Here is a 14,270-nt window from a genome sequence, read left to right as displayed (position 1 = left end):
GTGCCATTTTCTGAGTCAGTTCCTTGGCTTTTCCAGCCTCTCCACCCCCTTAGGTGACTGAATAGCTTTTGTGCTCAGCTCTGCCCCCAGTCCTGCTAAAAAACAGTCAGGCTCCATCTTGAATCCGCTGAAAAGCTGTGAGTTTCTTGCCCCCTAGTTCAACCACTGCATTTACTCTGAGACCTGTCCTCAGACCCCACTCAGGTACTGAACCTTTTCTTTCTTTCAGAGGTTTTCTTTCTTTCAGGGGTTGACAACCCTACTAATGGTACGGTGGGAGCCAGGAATGGGCTCCTTCCACTCAGCCAAAACTCTAGAGTGGCTTGGAATATCAGCAATGGCTTCTGCACACCCAACTGGGCCTGTGTGTAGATATGCAAAGCACAGCCTGGAGGCATCACAAAACAAGCTTTGCTGCTCGGCAGGAGGCTACTTTCACAGGCTCCTTCCAGCCTGAGGGCAGTTTGGGGCTGGTTTCTGAAATCACCCTGTTTCAGTGGGAAGCCATTTTCTCACTCAATTCCAGCTGGGAGCAGAAGGAACCTGGGGGATTCTCTGCCATTGCTGCTTACTGAGTTTGGGGCACTGAGTTCTGTATAGGCCGGGATTGGCTTATGCAGCCCTTCCAAAATTCCAGGAGCAGTACTCATCCCCACCCCACTCCAGTGGACTTTGGCTTACTGGGAGATGGTGGGCGGCGGAAGCAGACACTCCTCTCAGCAGCACCATTTTAAATGTTCTATGCCCCGTCCTCCTTGATCCATGTTGTCCTGCTTGTCCTGCTGGATGCAGAAAAGGTAAAATGGCACCACTGTTGGAGGGAGTTGAATGGAGTGTCAGCTGCTGTCCACCATTGCCTGGGAATCAAGACCCAGTTGGGAGGTGTCATGGATGATGGTGTGGAGCATCAGATGTTCTCCTTCAGTGCCACCACCCTTGTGGCATCTGCCTGCACCCCTTCCTCCCCCGCCCATGCCAGTTTTCTTTTACTTTTCCCTGGAAGCCAGGCACAATTGGGGAAGGGAACACTGTGTGTGCACCCACCCACATCATGGGGGTGGGGGCACCATGGGGCCCCAGCTCAGGGCTTTGCCCCAGGGACCCTGGATGCTGGTGCTGACCTTGCAATGTCCAGTTCTCACCCACCCCCAATTAATATACTTATTACTTAGCATATTATATAGTTAGTTTTAGTATCCAGCATTCAGATCCATGATTACATGAATGGCTGCGACAGCCCTGCAAGGAAGGTTAGTCTCATTATCTCCACATTGCAGACGAGGGCCAAAGTCCAGGGATTTGCCCTATAGCCATCTGGAAACTTGGTGGCTGAGGTGAGGTTTGACCCTGGGGATTTCCTCCCACCCAGCTTGCATCTTGCACCAGCTCTGTGTAACCTACATCAAAGTAAGCACTGGCTGTTCTGTTCATGCTAGGCAGGTAACTGGTATCTTATCATGCTCCAGGGATCATGGCCAAGATGCATAGCTTCAGAAAAGATTCAACATTGCTGGAATCTGCTCGTTTTGGATCTTGGATCTGAACTCCCAGATGGCTCTTTTAAAAAAAAACATTTTATGATGGGGCAGGATGGACTTCTGAAGGAGGGTGCTGGTGAACACGTTTGAGATTCCCAGTTGAACTGATGTCAGTACAGACCTGCACAAATATCTTTGGTTCAGGATTAGACAGCAAAGGTGAAAAAAGAAGCATTCATGATGGCTGCCTATCAATTTTGGTGCTTCCCTGCCGCCTTTGGAGAGTGGCCAAAGTACAAGCCTGAGCCCATTTTTGGAAAACCAACCTGCTTTGCTTGGCCTTTGGGATCATGTTTAACCTGGGCGAGGCTAAGGAAATATCAACATATGCCATTCAAATTTAGTCTTTCCTGCTGAGGGTTTTTCTTCTTTTGGTTTTGCTGGCAGTACCTCCCTCAGGCCTTTGGAGCAGGGTGGGATGTCAATCTAAAGGCACCCATATATATACACAAAGGTGCTGTGCACTTCTTATATTCGGCATGCTCTAGCAAGAGATTAATTAGTGTTTGGAACAGTGAGACACAACGCCTTGTCTATGCAGCTACCTGTGCGGCTAGATAGAATTGCCGTGTGTGTGTGTGTATAAAGAGAGGCTGAAAAAGAAGTGAAGAAGAGTGGGCCAAATACACTTTCTGCATTTGTTAAGTTGGTTGATTCATTAGTAACAACTCTGTCAATTTAATAATATTCTTGATGCATACTTTAAGAACATAAGAACAGCCCTGCTGGGTCAGGCCCAAGGCCTACTGTATCTAGTCCAGCAGATGCCTGTGAGAAGCCCACAGGCAAGAGGTGAGGGCATGCCCTCTCTCCTGCTGTTGCTCCCCTGCAACTGGTATTTGGAGGCATCCAAAGGCTTGAGGTGGCCTACACCAACCAGACTAGTAGCCTTTATTTGCTCTTTAGCAATTGATTTACAGTAATAGCACTGGTCTACCCAGATTTTGAGGCCAAATACATCTAATCTGCTGTTGAAAGCATCCAGCATACTTTTTAGTTGGGTGCGGATGGAGGCAATTCTTCCCACTCATTCCCCAGCCCATAATGAAAAAAGTGTATTTCCCCCCATATTGGGTGGCCAGACCATTTATGTGGAAAGTAATATCTCATGTATGTCATACATTTTTAAAATGTATAAGATTGCAGGAATTTTTCGTTTAATTCCATTTTAAACAGGTACAATGTACCTGGTGTTGCTCGGGCTTTTGTGGCTCTACCCACTGTATATCCATCTGTCTGTGCGGGATGGTTGATGGGGTCCCCGGATACCCGGTTACTTACCGGGTCCTAGGAAGTCACTTTGCCAAGTTTGGTCCTGATAGCTCAAAGGGTGTAGGAATGTATAGGGAACAGACGGACAAACATTCAACTTGATTTATATAGATGGGCTTTCTTTGAATCCACTCCCCTTGGCTCTGTGTACCAGAATAAACTATTAGAACGATTCCTTCAGCTGCCTAGGTGACAGCCTAGGAATTCTTCCATCCCTGACCCATGGGCTAAACCAGAGATTCCTAACTTTGAGTCCCCAGATATTGCTTGACTACAACTACTGCTATTCTTCATGACCCATCCCTGGGGCCATTGTGACTAGGAATGATGAGGGTTGTGGCCCAACAGCATCTGGGGACCCAGTGCTGGGGATTCCTGTACTAGACCTTTCCCAGGTTACTACGCTTCAGTGGGACAGACAGTGGAGACAGAACCTGGGGTGTAGCTATAAGTGAGCGGATGGGTTCAAAGAACCCAGGGCCCCCAGCTCCTGAGGGCCCCCCAGCTCCATGCCTCCCTATATTCTTCATTATCTCCCTGACTCCAAGGGGCCACCAGGGAGAGGAGTGAACAGAAGCCCCCTATCCCCTAGCTACACGCCTCGACAGGACAGACATTTGCTCAGAAGAAACTGGGAAGATCTGTTGCCTCACCCAAATATCTATTTTCCATTGCATTCTCCCTGCCCTCAAAAAGATGTCTAGACTAGGGGGGGGGGTTTGTGGGAGATGGTGGCAGCCACTTTGAGTACCTTGCTGAGGAAATGGTTTATACACTTAATAATAAATAAATATGGAGCTCGAGTGTGCCTGTACTGGCAAGACCCTGGTGTCAAGGATTTGTGGCCCTGGAAATAACTTCATTGTGTGGACTGCCACAAGAATGCTGAGGGCCTTATACCACAAAAGGCCTTACACCACAAAAGGTCCCAAGTCCTTTTGCTGGCCCCATCTGCCCCAGTTTGTAATGAAATGTTGCTGACTTGACTGCAGAAATCACTCGCCTTGCAAAGATCTAAAACTGTACCACACTCTCTTCAACTACAAAAGAGACAGTTTTCGTGTACAGAAATTCAATTCCAAACGGATGTTTTGCAAACACATCACATTTATTATGTTAGCAAGATGGCAGCACAAAACAACATTTGTAGGATGCAAGACAAAAACAAAAACGGATGGAAATCCTTTGAAAAGCAACTCTTGAATTCCATTTGCAAAGAAGCATATGCGCATAAACCGGAACCCCACAGGGATAGCCCTTAAATACTCTAAGCAACCTGCTCCCACCCACCCCACCCCCGACCCTGCTTCTTTCTTTCTTTCTTTCTTTGCTGTAAACTGTCTTTCTGACATAAACACATATGCTTGGCACAGCAACATATTCCAAAATAAAACAAAGACACCTGCCATTAACAAAAATATTAAGTACTATAAATAAGTATTATTACCACACATTTGAAATGACACTTCATAATTTCACAGGTATTTGGTTGCCCGAACTTCTGGCATATATACTGGATGGAAGTGGTGTTAGCTGACCAGAGTAACCAAGAAAGGGTTTCGACCCAGGATGCCAACTTCTAAGTGATCTGAACTATTTTAAGAAGGCACTAAGCAAAAGGCAGAAAACCAAAGCAGGTGCCCAGGCTTTGAAATCTGGTGTGGTAATGTAAAACAATTACATATTCAAATTAGTTGAATAATTTCATTATTCAAGGGTTTTTAAAAAGTTTATTGAATTATTGAAGCTTTTTGTGTTTCAGTTGGCAAAAGGAAACTTTACCAAAAAAAGTCTCTCTTTTCAGACTCTTTTCAAATTATCTGTTGCATCTTTTAATCAGGGGTAATTAACATACAATTCATTAATCTGTCCAATACAATGAAGACGTCTTTCTAATTTATAGCATTAAGACTGTTGCAGAGAAAAAATGCTAAGGTTTGTTTGATTCAATCCAAATCTCTGGACTGGGAAATATGTTCTGAATGCCAAAGACCTGCAGCACTTCTAGACTTGAAAGTCTTCAGGGTTCATTTCAGCAGTTGCAGCCTATGCTCGTAGCCATTCTTTGGCATAAGTGAGCAGAAATTCAGTGTAGGAAAGCAATCCATGTGTGCATCTAATCTCTCTGGGCTAGAGCAAAGGTCTATATTTGAAATCCCTTCTCCCAATTGAAAAAGTGCCTGTAACATTCCATCCTGTTGACATCTTTTGAATATTTTGGCCTTCAGTGAAATAGAAAATATTTCTCCCTCCACCCTTGCAAGTTTCTATCTTAATGTAACTTTTAATCTGCTCTTCCTTTCTAAAGCTTGTTCTGTTCAAGCACTTTTAACACTGTGAGAAACTGTTGCCTTCCAGACAGGCAGAGACATATACTGATAACTAAAGTTCTGTAATGTAAAGCTGAGAATACTGACACTTTCACTTCCTCGTATATTGCTTCATAACCTGTTCTGGTGAAGTTTTTGCTACATATGTTGTTGAACACTCTGAAGCCATTCTCACAATCAAAAACTGTGTTCTACCCAGGATTGGGAGCTGTGTGTGCTCCCAATTTTCAGTGGTGTAGAAGCAAGGAAGGAGGAAAACCTGGGTAGAAGTGATTGTGTGGAAGTAAGGTAGGAGGAAAAACTGGGTAGCTTTTCCTCCTACCTTGCTTCCACACAATCACTTCTATCCAGGTTTTACCTTGTTTCTACACAACCGAAAATTGGAAGCACACATAGCTCCAAAACCCAGGTAGAACACAGTTTTTGATTGTGTGAATGACCTCTCTAATTCATAATGAAAAAAGTTCTAACAAAAATAAATATCCATATAACTCCCTACCCATAGGGCATATAGTGACATAGCTGACCTGTACTGTATCAGCTTCAGCCTTACAATTAATAGCGTTACAGTTCAATTCATTAGAAAATAACCTATTAATATAACATCATACTTCACTTCAACAAAGTCAATACTCAAGCAAAACATTCCTTTGCCTCATTTACAAGCCCTGAGTTTTCATTCTAGAAAATGATAATTATGAAGGGCTAAGGAACTGATTTGCATAGAAGTCCAAAGTTTACAAGAAATGGTGTGCATGAAACTCCATGAACTCCCAACGTCATATAACGGCTGATGTTTGGATTCTAGAACTATGGAAATCAGAGTGTTGAACTTGGAGTTAGATCACCTCTCCCACATTCTTTCTTTTCCAAAGCCTTTTGTAAATCAACATTGTTGGTAAACAGTAAGCCGCCCTTTCCCCCTCTCTGTTTGCATTTGCTCACAACTGTCAGAAATGTTATCTGAAGAAATCCTATTGCTGTAGCCTCTCTTGGCGACAGGGAACAGGCAGCAGAAATTCACAGGAGACATTCCATCTCCTCCAGCTCACCGAAGTCTCTTCATGACTCAAGATTGGATCTTCCAAATAATTCTAGTTTTCTTTCCATATTTCCTTTGCTCTTGCCTGGAACATGTTCATGTTCCTGGGCAGAACAACTTTGAGATCAGGTTCAAAATCCTTTGCTGAAGGTCCCATTTGTCACCCATTTTGCGCAGCTGCACAGCACATTCTCTCGCTGCCGCTGACTCTGTAAAACATACAAGCACATCATTGGTCACCTCCATTGATTAAGGCAATGGAAACTTCAAGCCCATCTTGGTTCTTCTGGTAGACCCCCCAACCCAGGACAACTGGCAATATACAACAAAGTTCCTGTACATGCTGGATTCACTTGTACATTCCTGTACATTCACTTCAGTGGAAGGGGCAGTACCATTGTGCAATGGAATCTGCTTCCTCCCATAAAAGTAAGGGGAAAGCCTCTAGGAAGGCACTTGCAAACATTTCCTAAATATGCAGATAAAATGCAAAGCTGCTAAAAAAAAAATGACCACGCCAGTTTTAAAGATGTGATTTTTAAAAAACAAATGCATTTTTGTTGTTAATATGTGGACATTTTGCACACCTGAAGTTATTTGGCAACATTATACTCCACCCACTTCTGCTGCTTTGGACTGGAAGTTTTTATTTAACACAGTGAGACAGAAGTTGTGGCCAGGAAATAACACCCACACCCACCCCAACTTGGTGAATGTCCAAAACATTCACAGAATCAGAAGTTCAAACAAAACACTATTTACACCATGTTCATATTGGCTACATATGTGATGAGTACCTGATTTGCTATAACAGGTATGAATCCACAAGCATCCACACTTTCAGCAGCACTTAGCTGCTACAACAACAATAATAATCGTGCAATAAATCCCCTAATTTTACAACATTCTATATGTTAATGTTATATTTATTAAGCACCCCACCCCACCCTGCAAAAATAACAAAGATCAATATGCATGTATCCAACGCCCAGGGCTACCATTAAAAAAAAAGAGAAATGAAGCAAAAGTAATACAAAGTTCCAAAACACAATATAAGTGGAAGATTCCCCAGGATGGCATAATAAATAAATAGATAGATAGATAGATAGATAGATAGATAGCAAGCAGATTTTTAAAAGGGATTGGGCTAGAGATGTGAAGGCCTGGGGGGGAAATGGGGAGAAACTGAGAAGAAGAAGAAACCAAACCCCAATTTCTTCCTGGAAATTTTTTTTCCTCCCCCCCTCCCTGCAGTATTTCACATCTCTAGGTTAGGCTACCTTTAAAAAAAAAAAAGGTTTGGGTTCCTTTTTCATTTTTTTCTTTTTGGCAATTCTTTGAGGTGGTAAATTTCAAATGATAAACTATTAAATGATAAATGATAAAGTATGATGTTTGTAGATTATGCAACTTGTACTGTACTTGTGTCTGCATAGTGTCTGTACTGTACATCACCATAATGATGAGATTGTGCTTAACATTCAAAATACTTGGGTGCCATTGAGTTCATTTCAATGAAATTCTTACGGGAGTGCTGGATGTAGGCAATAGGCTGTTATACCAACTGCATGTGGTACCCTGAGAGTAAAACCCAAGCAGATAATTGTGCTTCGAATATACTGTACTTGCTACTGCATTGTGTCTGTACGTGTTTAACCTGATGACCAGAAACAAATTCTAACATGTTTGCTGGTTGTGAATAACACTGGAGTGGTTTGACCTAAAGTCCATGTCATCTGCAGTGCCGTGGCATATTTGGAGAGAGAGAGAGAGAGAGAGAGAGAGAGAGAGAGAGAGAGAGAGATGGGATGTAATGATGGCCACCAGCTTGGGTTGCTTTAGAAGGGGCTTAGACAAATTCATGGAGGGTGGGTTTATCAATGGTCACTAGTCTGGTGGCTATAGGCCACCTCCATCCTCAGCGAAAAGCTGCCTCTAAACAGCAGATGCAGGGGACCAACAGCAGGAGATATGGCTTCACCTTTTGCCTGTGGGCTTTTCAGAGGCATCTGAGACGCTACTGTAGGAAACTAGGATGTCGGGTTAGGGTTAGAGTTAGGGTTAAGCCTTGGGCCTGATCCAGCAAGGCTGTTCTTATGGAGAAAGCCACACCAACATTGACAAACAGAGCACTACCACAACTGAGGAGAAGACAGGTACCTAACAAGGGGGAGATCAGGACAAATAGTTGGAGGAAAGATAGAAGGAGCTGAGATAGCCATAGCCCTGTCTTTCTGAGGAGAGCTCAAATCAATATTCAGTCCTCCCCCGGCCTCTCAGGTGGCGATTCCTTGCACACCGACCTGGAATGAAGTTTCACTGATTCCCATGAGGCTTTTGACTGAGAATGCCTAGGAGGATTGCGCTGTCAAAAGAGTCGTAGTCCTGGGACAGTGACAGATTTAGATTAGGCGGTTAAGTTGTCGAGAAAGAAACATAAAGGGGAATCTCAGGTTATACATTAGAACAAATGACCCAAGGATTGGGCCACCATCCCAAAACACATCGGCTATGTTCCTAACAAGGGGGAGATTGGGAGAAATTGCTCGGGGAAGGGAGAACCCGGAGAGACCCGATAGGGAGGGGCGAGTGCGAGAGGAGCTGGCTGGGGGTCCCTCCGAATTCTCCGATCCTCTGCCACGGACTTCTTCCAGTGGCGCGCCTCCCCTCTCCCCTCGCCAGGAAGCCGCTTCCTCTCTGCCGGCTAAAGAACGAGCAACTGACCAGGTTTCGATTTCCCCGTCCATCCGCCTCCTCCGCAGCCTCTCTCTGGCCCAGGCCACGGGGAAGTGAAGGCGATCGCCGGCGGACGACGACCCTCTGGGCTGCGGGGGAGTCGAGGGAGGGTGCGGGGAAGGAGCCGGAGCGTGACGATGGGACGGAGCGTGCCCTACCTGCAGGCGCCGCCGCCGGCGGGTTCTGGGGCGCGGGTTTGCGCTGAGTTTTACCCGGCATCATCTCGAGCGGTGGAGCGAGCGGGGCTGTCCTTGTCTCGCCGGCTTCAGAGGGCCTCGGGACGCGGGGGATGTATGGAGCCGCGGCAGCCTGGCGCTTCGCCTCCCTCTCGGGTTGTGCTGCCAGCCTCTTGGCCAGGGCGGGCGCGCTTAGCCAAAGCAAGTGCCGGGGGTTCCCCCAGTGACGCGTTCGGGAGGAATCCCCGCCCCGCTCCTTTTTGCTCGAGCTCTGCGAGCCAATCAGAGGACACAGGCTAGCCGGGCAAGCGAGGGCAGGTTGCCCCCGCGGGCGCAGGCGGAGGGAGGAGGCTGGGCATGTTGGAGCCCGTCCCAAGGCAGCTGCCCCCCCCCGCCCGCCCGCCCCCAGCAGGCCGGCGATCGGGCGGAGGAGGAGGCCTCCTGAGAGACTGGCGACAACCGCAGGCAGGCCACTGGTGGTGGTGGCTCTGAGCGCGGGGGGTTGGAATTTGCTTCGGGCGCCGAGATGGGCCGTTGCGGCAGCCCCAGAAGCAGCAGAAGTGCTTCAAACATCACTTTCTGAATGATTTAGATTTCCGATTCCATGCCCAGACTTCTTCCTACTTCACACCGAGTAGATCTGCCTTGCGTAGAAGTAGATTTCCTGCTTCGTACTTAGAAAGAAGCTGTGCGTGTTCATTTGTTTGGTTTTTTTTTAACCTGAAGCTGTGTGTTTTTATTTCGGTTTTGATTTCATTACGGGGGGAAACAGCAGAGTGGTGATGATGAAATGGGTCTCCCCCCCCCCCGCATTACCAGGAGAGACAGCTGTGGTTGTGTCCCTGCCCCGTGTGTGGTTGTGTGTGTGTGATGTGCTGCTCCCCTTTCATTGAAGTGATCCATCCTACACACATTGCAGGCCACAATAGCCTGCCTCTGGCCAACATCCCTTCACTAAATGTGATCCAGACATTAGCTTGTCATGCACATGTGTTTGTGTGAATGACTGTATCTGCGTTCATTTTAAAAGAACCTGACTACAGGCCCCTTCAAATACAGGATATATATAGAAGTATACCACAGTACGTGCACTGCACATTATATCTGAATAGCTATACATAATCTACGTGTGTACACTGCGTGTTGAACATAATATGTGAACAGGGCTTATGTTAAAATTAGACATCTGCATTGTTTTCCCTCCTTGCGTTTGCAAACATTTTATTTAAATAGTACTTTGAGTTGTTTGCTTTAAGAAAAAGGCCAGCAATCCTATGATCACTTAAATCTGGAATATTTCAATCGGACCAAAGTAGGGCATTTTTACATGTGGTACTAAAATATGCTTCATCTATCTATCTATCTATCTATCTATCTATCTATCTATCTATCTATCTATCATTTATATAAAGGTAAAGTGTGCTGTCAAGTCGATTTGAACTCCTGGCACCCACAGAGTCCTGTGGTTTTCTTTGGTAGAACACAGGAGGGGTTTACCATTGCCATCTCCCGCGCAGTGTGAGATGATGCCTTTCAGCATCTTTCTGTATTGCTGCAGCCTGATATAGGTGTTTCCCTTAGTCTGTGGGGATACCAGTGGGGATTCAAAACAGCAACATTCTGCTTGTTAATCAAGCATTTCCTTGCTGCGCCAGTTAAGGTGGATATTGTTTATATACCACATGATATAAACATCTCTAGGCAGTGTACACAATCCAAATTACAATATAAAAATAAAAACAATCAATTAAAACACTTTCACAGAAGTAAAAACAATTCACAGAGCAAAACAGGAAAAACAATTCGCAGAGTAAAACAGGAATTTTTAACAATTGTTTTTACTCTGTTTCTGTAAAACAGAGTAAAACAGAATTAAAATAATTTCACAGGATAAAAACAAACAGTTTAAAATAATTTTAATCAAACACCTGAGAAAACAGGTGTGTCTTAAGGGTCTTATTAAAAGTAATCAGAGATTGAGTGTTTGCTATTTATATGCATATGTCATTGACAGAAAACAATAACACAGACACCAGAAGAGAGCCATCTTTAAAACAAATGTAAATTCTTCTAGGGCCCCAATCCAGTTATAACATGCACATAGCCTTCACCAGATCACTGAGGATAGCATAATACCAAGAATCTGTTCATGGGGAAAGGTGACTCCAGCCTCTTGTAACCATTCCAAGAAGTGACTGGTGCTATCCCTTAACATTCTGAACTCAGTTATGAATGTGCAGCAGCCTACTGTTGGATAAGAGTCAGAAATTGCATGTACACCACCTGTATATGTATGTGTTTGTGTGCATAGTACCTTGTCCAGTTAGGAAAATGCATATGGAACAAGCCTGCTTCTGGCAACATATCGCTCCATGTGAATCACATTAAAAGTATATTTTACATTCGGAAATGTAAAAATACTGTTAGTAAAAAGTGAAAACATCCACCTTTATTAAGTGCTGAAGGTCACCAGAACTTAGCCCTGGAACATGTGAAGTAGTAAAATCAACACAGTGCCTCTGAACAGGAGCACTAGCAATGCTAACACTGAACCGCATCTGCCATTTTGTTGCACACACACCCAGTTTGTAGAGATCCTTTTAGAGTTCCTTGCAATCTGTTTTGGATTTCACTACCCTAAATATTTTGGTGTCATCTGCAAATCTGGCTACCTTACTGCTTACCCCAACTTCTAGACCATTTATAAACAAGTTAAAGAGCACCGGTCCCAGGACAGATCCCTAGGGGAGACCACTTCTTACTTCTCTCCATTTAGAGAACTGTCCATTTATTCCTACTCTCTGTTTCCTGTCCTTCAACCAGTTGATTGATTGATTAAGTGCCGTCAAGTCAATGTTGGCACTTAGCGACCATATAGATAGATTCTGAGGCGTTTCACACAACATGTGAAGCACCTGACTGGGTTCTGTGAGGAAAGCCGGCTTAGCCTCTTCCAAATTTTTTGGCCACTGTGTCGTTCTCCAGATTTGCTGGCATAGTTTGGTTAGAGCCTTGACTGATTCTTCTTTTGTTGCCTGCCATATTTCTGTAGCTATTCCATCCATTCCTGTAGCCTTCCGACTTGGTAAAGACCGGAGTGCTGATCTAACTTCATTTTCCCATGCTAGAGGTTCCTGCAAGTAGGGAATATCTTCTAGAGTATCTTGGATGTTGACATTGCTGCTGTACAGATTTTCAGTATACTCCTTCCATCTCTGTTTGATCTCCTCTGACTCACTTACTATCTGTCCTATGGCATCCCTTAACATAGTAATTTGAGGTTGGAACCTCTTTCTGAGTTCAGAGATCTTTTGGAAAACGATTTCCACCCTCAAGGTCTTTACAGATGTTATTGTGGTACTGCTCCTTGTCTCTCCAAAAAGCTTTCTGAAATTCCCTATTAAGTTCCTTCCTGAGGTCTTTATCTTTCTTGACTTTGGCTTCTCTCCTCTTCTTGGCTATTTCCACCGTCTGTTCTGCAGAGGCATAACTAGGGAAAATAGCGCCTAGGGCAAGCACGAAAATTGCGCCCCTGTCCAAACAGGAATGATGGGACTTGTAGTCAACAATATCTGGAAATCCTTGTTAAAAGGAACACTGTACCATCTAGACATGGTTGTTGATAAAAACCTGAAAACATGAGCCATCTCTGTAAAAGACTTAGAACAACAGTCAGGAGTTATGCGAGGATTCCAAGTGTCATTTTCTCTGTCTCATCTCATTCTTTTTTTAAAAATATGACTTTGTCCTAGAGGATCACCTGCCCAAATAGCTACTAGCAAAATAGGGGAAGAAGGTGGTGGTGGTGGTGGGTGGGTGGGGGTCTATAAACCAGTGAATGATTCCTGCCAGCCTTTGTCTTATGATGACTGTAGGCTCATGATGGGGTATATGTGCATTCACCACACCAGTGCTTACTTTGACACCAAGAGGGAGGAGGATACATTAGTTTGCCACACTAGACAGAGGCATTTGCAACAGGAGCAGACAGCCAAGTTCTGCCAGGGCCAAAACCAGCCCCTGCCAGACTAAGAAATCATTGTAATTTGCCCCTTCCTGTCACAAGCAGTGTGCTGTTCATTTGTTATTGACTCTAACTCTCAGATATCCCAGTCATGGATGGAAAATTCAGGGTCAATTTACAAGAGACACATTTTCTACATGGAAGTTTCTTCTGTGCAGGTGTTGTGCAGAAACCCATGCATAGTGACCGCCAGGGGCATAGCAAGGTTGAAATGGGCCAAGATGAGATTTTAAAATGGGCCCCCAGCCCCTCAAAGTCCAGGGCCTCCACACATCCCAGGCCCCCAAGGATTTAAGTCTGATATTTCAAAATAAGTATGCTGCCTGGAAATACATTTCATTGAATACACACATGCACACTTCACAGTATATAGTGATATACATTGAGTACTATATATTTGTGCTACTTTTAATGCCTAGAACACACTAGCAATGCTAATTATTAAAATGGCCCCCTCGCTGCAGATTAGCAAAGGAGACTTTCAACCATGCAGGGTGAGCCTATGTTTGTTTTCTCAGAATTCTGAACAAATTCAGTAAAGTTTGATTCCAGGAGGTTTTTCACACGAGGCTTTTAAAGCCCTTTAACACACATCTCCTCTGGAATGGAGGTGCTGCATTCACATGTTGGCCAGATTTACCCTGAAGTCCCTGCAAGTTATTGGGGAGAAGTTCACACCCAAGAAAAATAAAATAAAATAAAAGCACAACACATGCTTCACAGTTCTCACTCAGACCTTCTGGGTTGCAAAACAACTTGAACATAAGTGCATTTATAAATGAATGAAAGAATGAATGAATAAATAAATATTTGTTCCAGAAATGTTTGTAATTTTCTGACATGAAACAAGCCACTTATAGGCCTTAGATAGTTTTTGTTTTTAAAGCCAGCACATTTTCCAGTCTGTTTTAAATTAAATATTCAGAGACTTTTCAGTCTCGCCCCACCCCCCCATATCAAAGCCCTATGGCAAGCAGATTCCTATGGGGGGGACCACAAAAAGGAATTCACAGCCTACCTAGCGATAGCTGTTCTGGATGGTCTGGTCTGGGCAGAGGGCCTCTGCCTGCTTCCTCCTTCCTTGCTTGGGGCCTACTCGAGCTCAGGCTTCAGGGAGGCCTACTCGGAGGCCTCTCTGGAAGCCCCGCCCAC

General features: G+C 44.6%; 1 protein-coding gene across 2 annotated transcripts; it reads right to left on the bottom strand.

The window, feature by feature from the left end:
• Positions 1-5,463: 5,463 nt before the first annotated feature.
• Positions 5,464-14,219, bottom strand: PMAIP1 (phorbol-12-myristate-13-acetate-induced protein 1). 2 transcript variants are annotated; one of them, XM_053288555.1, is made up of 2 exons: positions 9,077-9,263; positions 5,464-6,391 (listed from the first exon to the last, which is right to left on the bottom strand). In XM_053288555.1, exons 1-2 carry the CDS (start codon positions 9,138-9,140, stop codon positions 6,279-6,281), a joined length of 177 nt encoding a protein of 58 aa, XP_053144530.1. In that variant the 5' UTR covers positions 9,141-9,263; the 3' UTR covers positions 5,464-6,278. The 2 variants fall into 2 exon arrangements, 1 of the variants encoding a protein (XP_053144530.1); XR_008314656.1 differs by lacking the exon at positions 9,077-9,263 and adding an exon at positions 14,137-14,219 and having other exon boundaries at positions 6,254-6,391.
• Positions 14,220-14,270: the final 51 nt, after the last annotated feature.

Source organism: Hemicordylus capensis, chromosome 2, assembly GCF_027244095.1.
Source record: "Hemicordylus capensis ecotype Gifberg chromosome 2, rHemCap1.1.pri, whole genome shotgun sequence".
NCBI classification, from domain to species: domain Eukaryota; kingdom Metazoa; phylum Chordata; class Lepidosauria; order Squamata; family Cordylidae; genus Hemicordylus; species Hemicordylus capensis.
The sequence above is the reverse complement of the archived record's forward strand: the minus strand, read 5'-3'. Positions and strand labels throughout refer to the sequence as shown.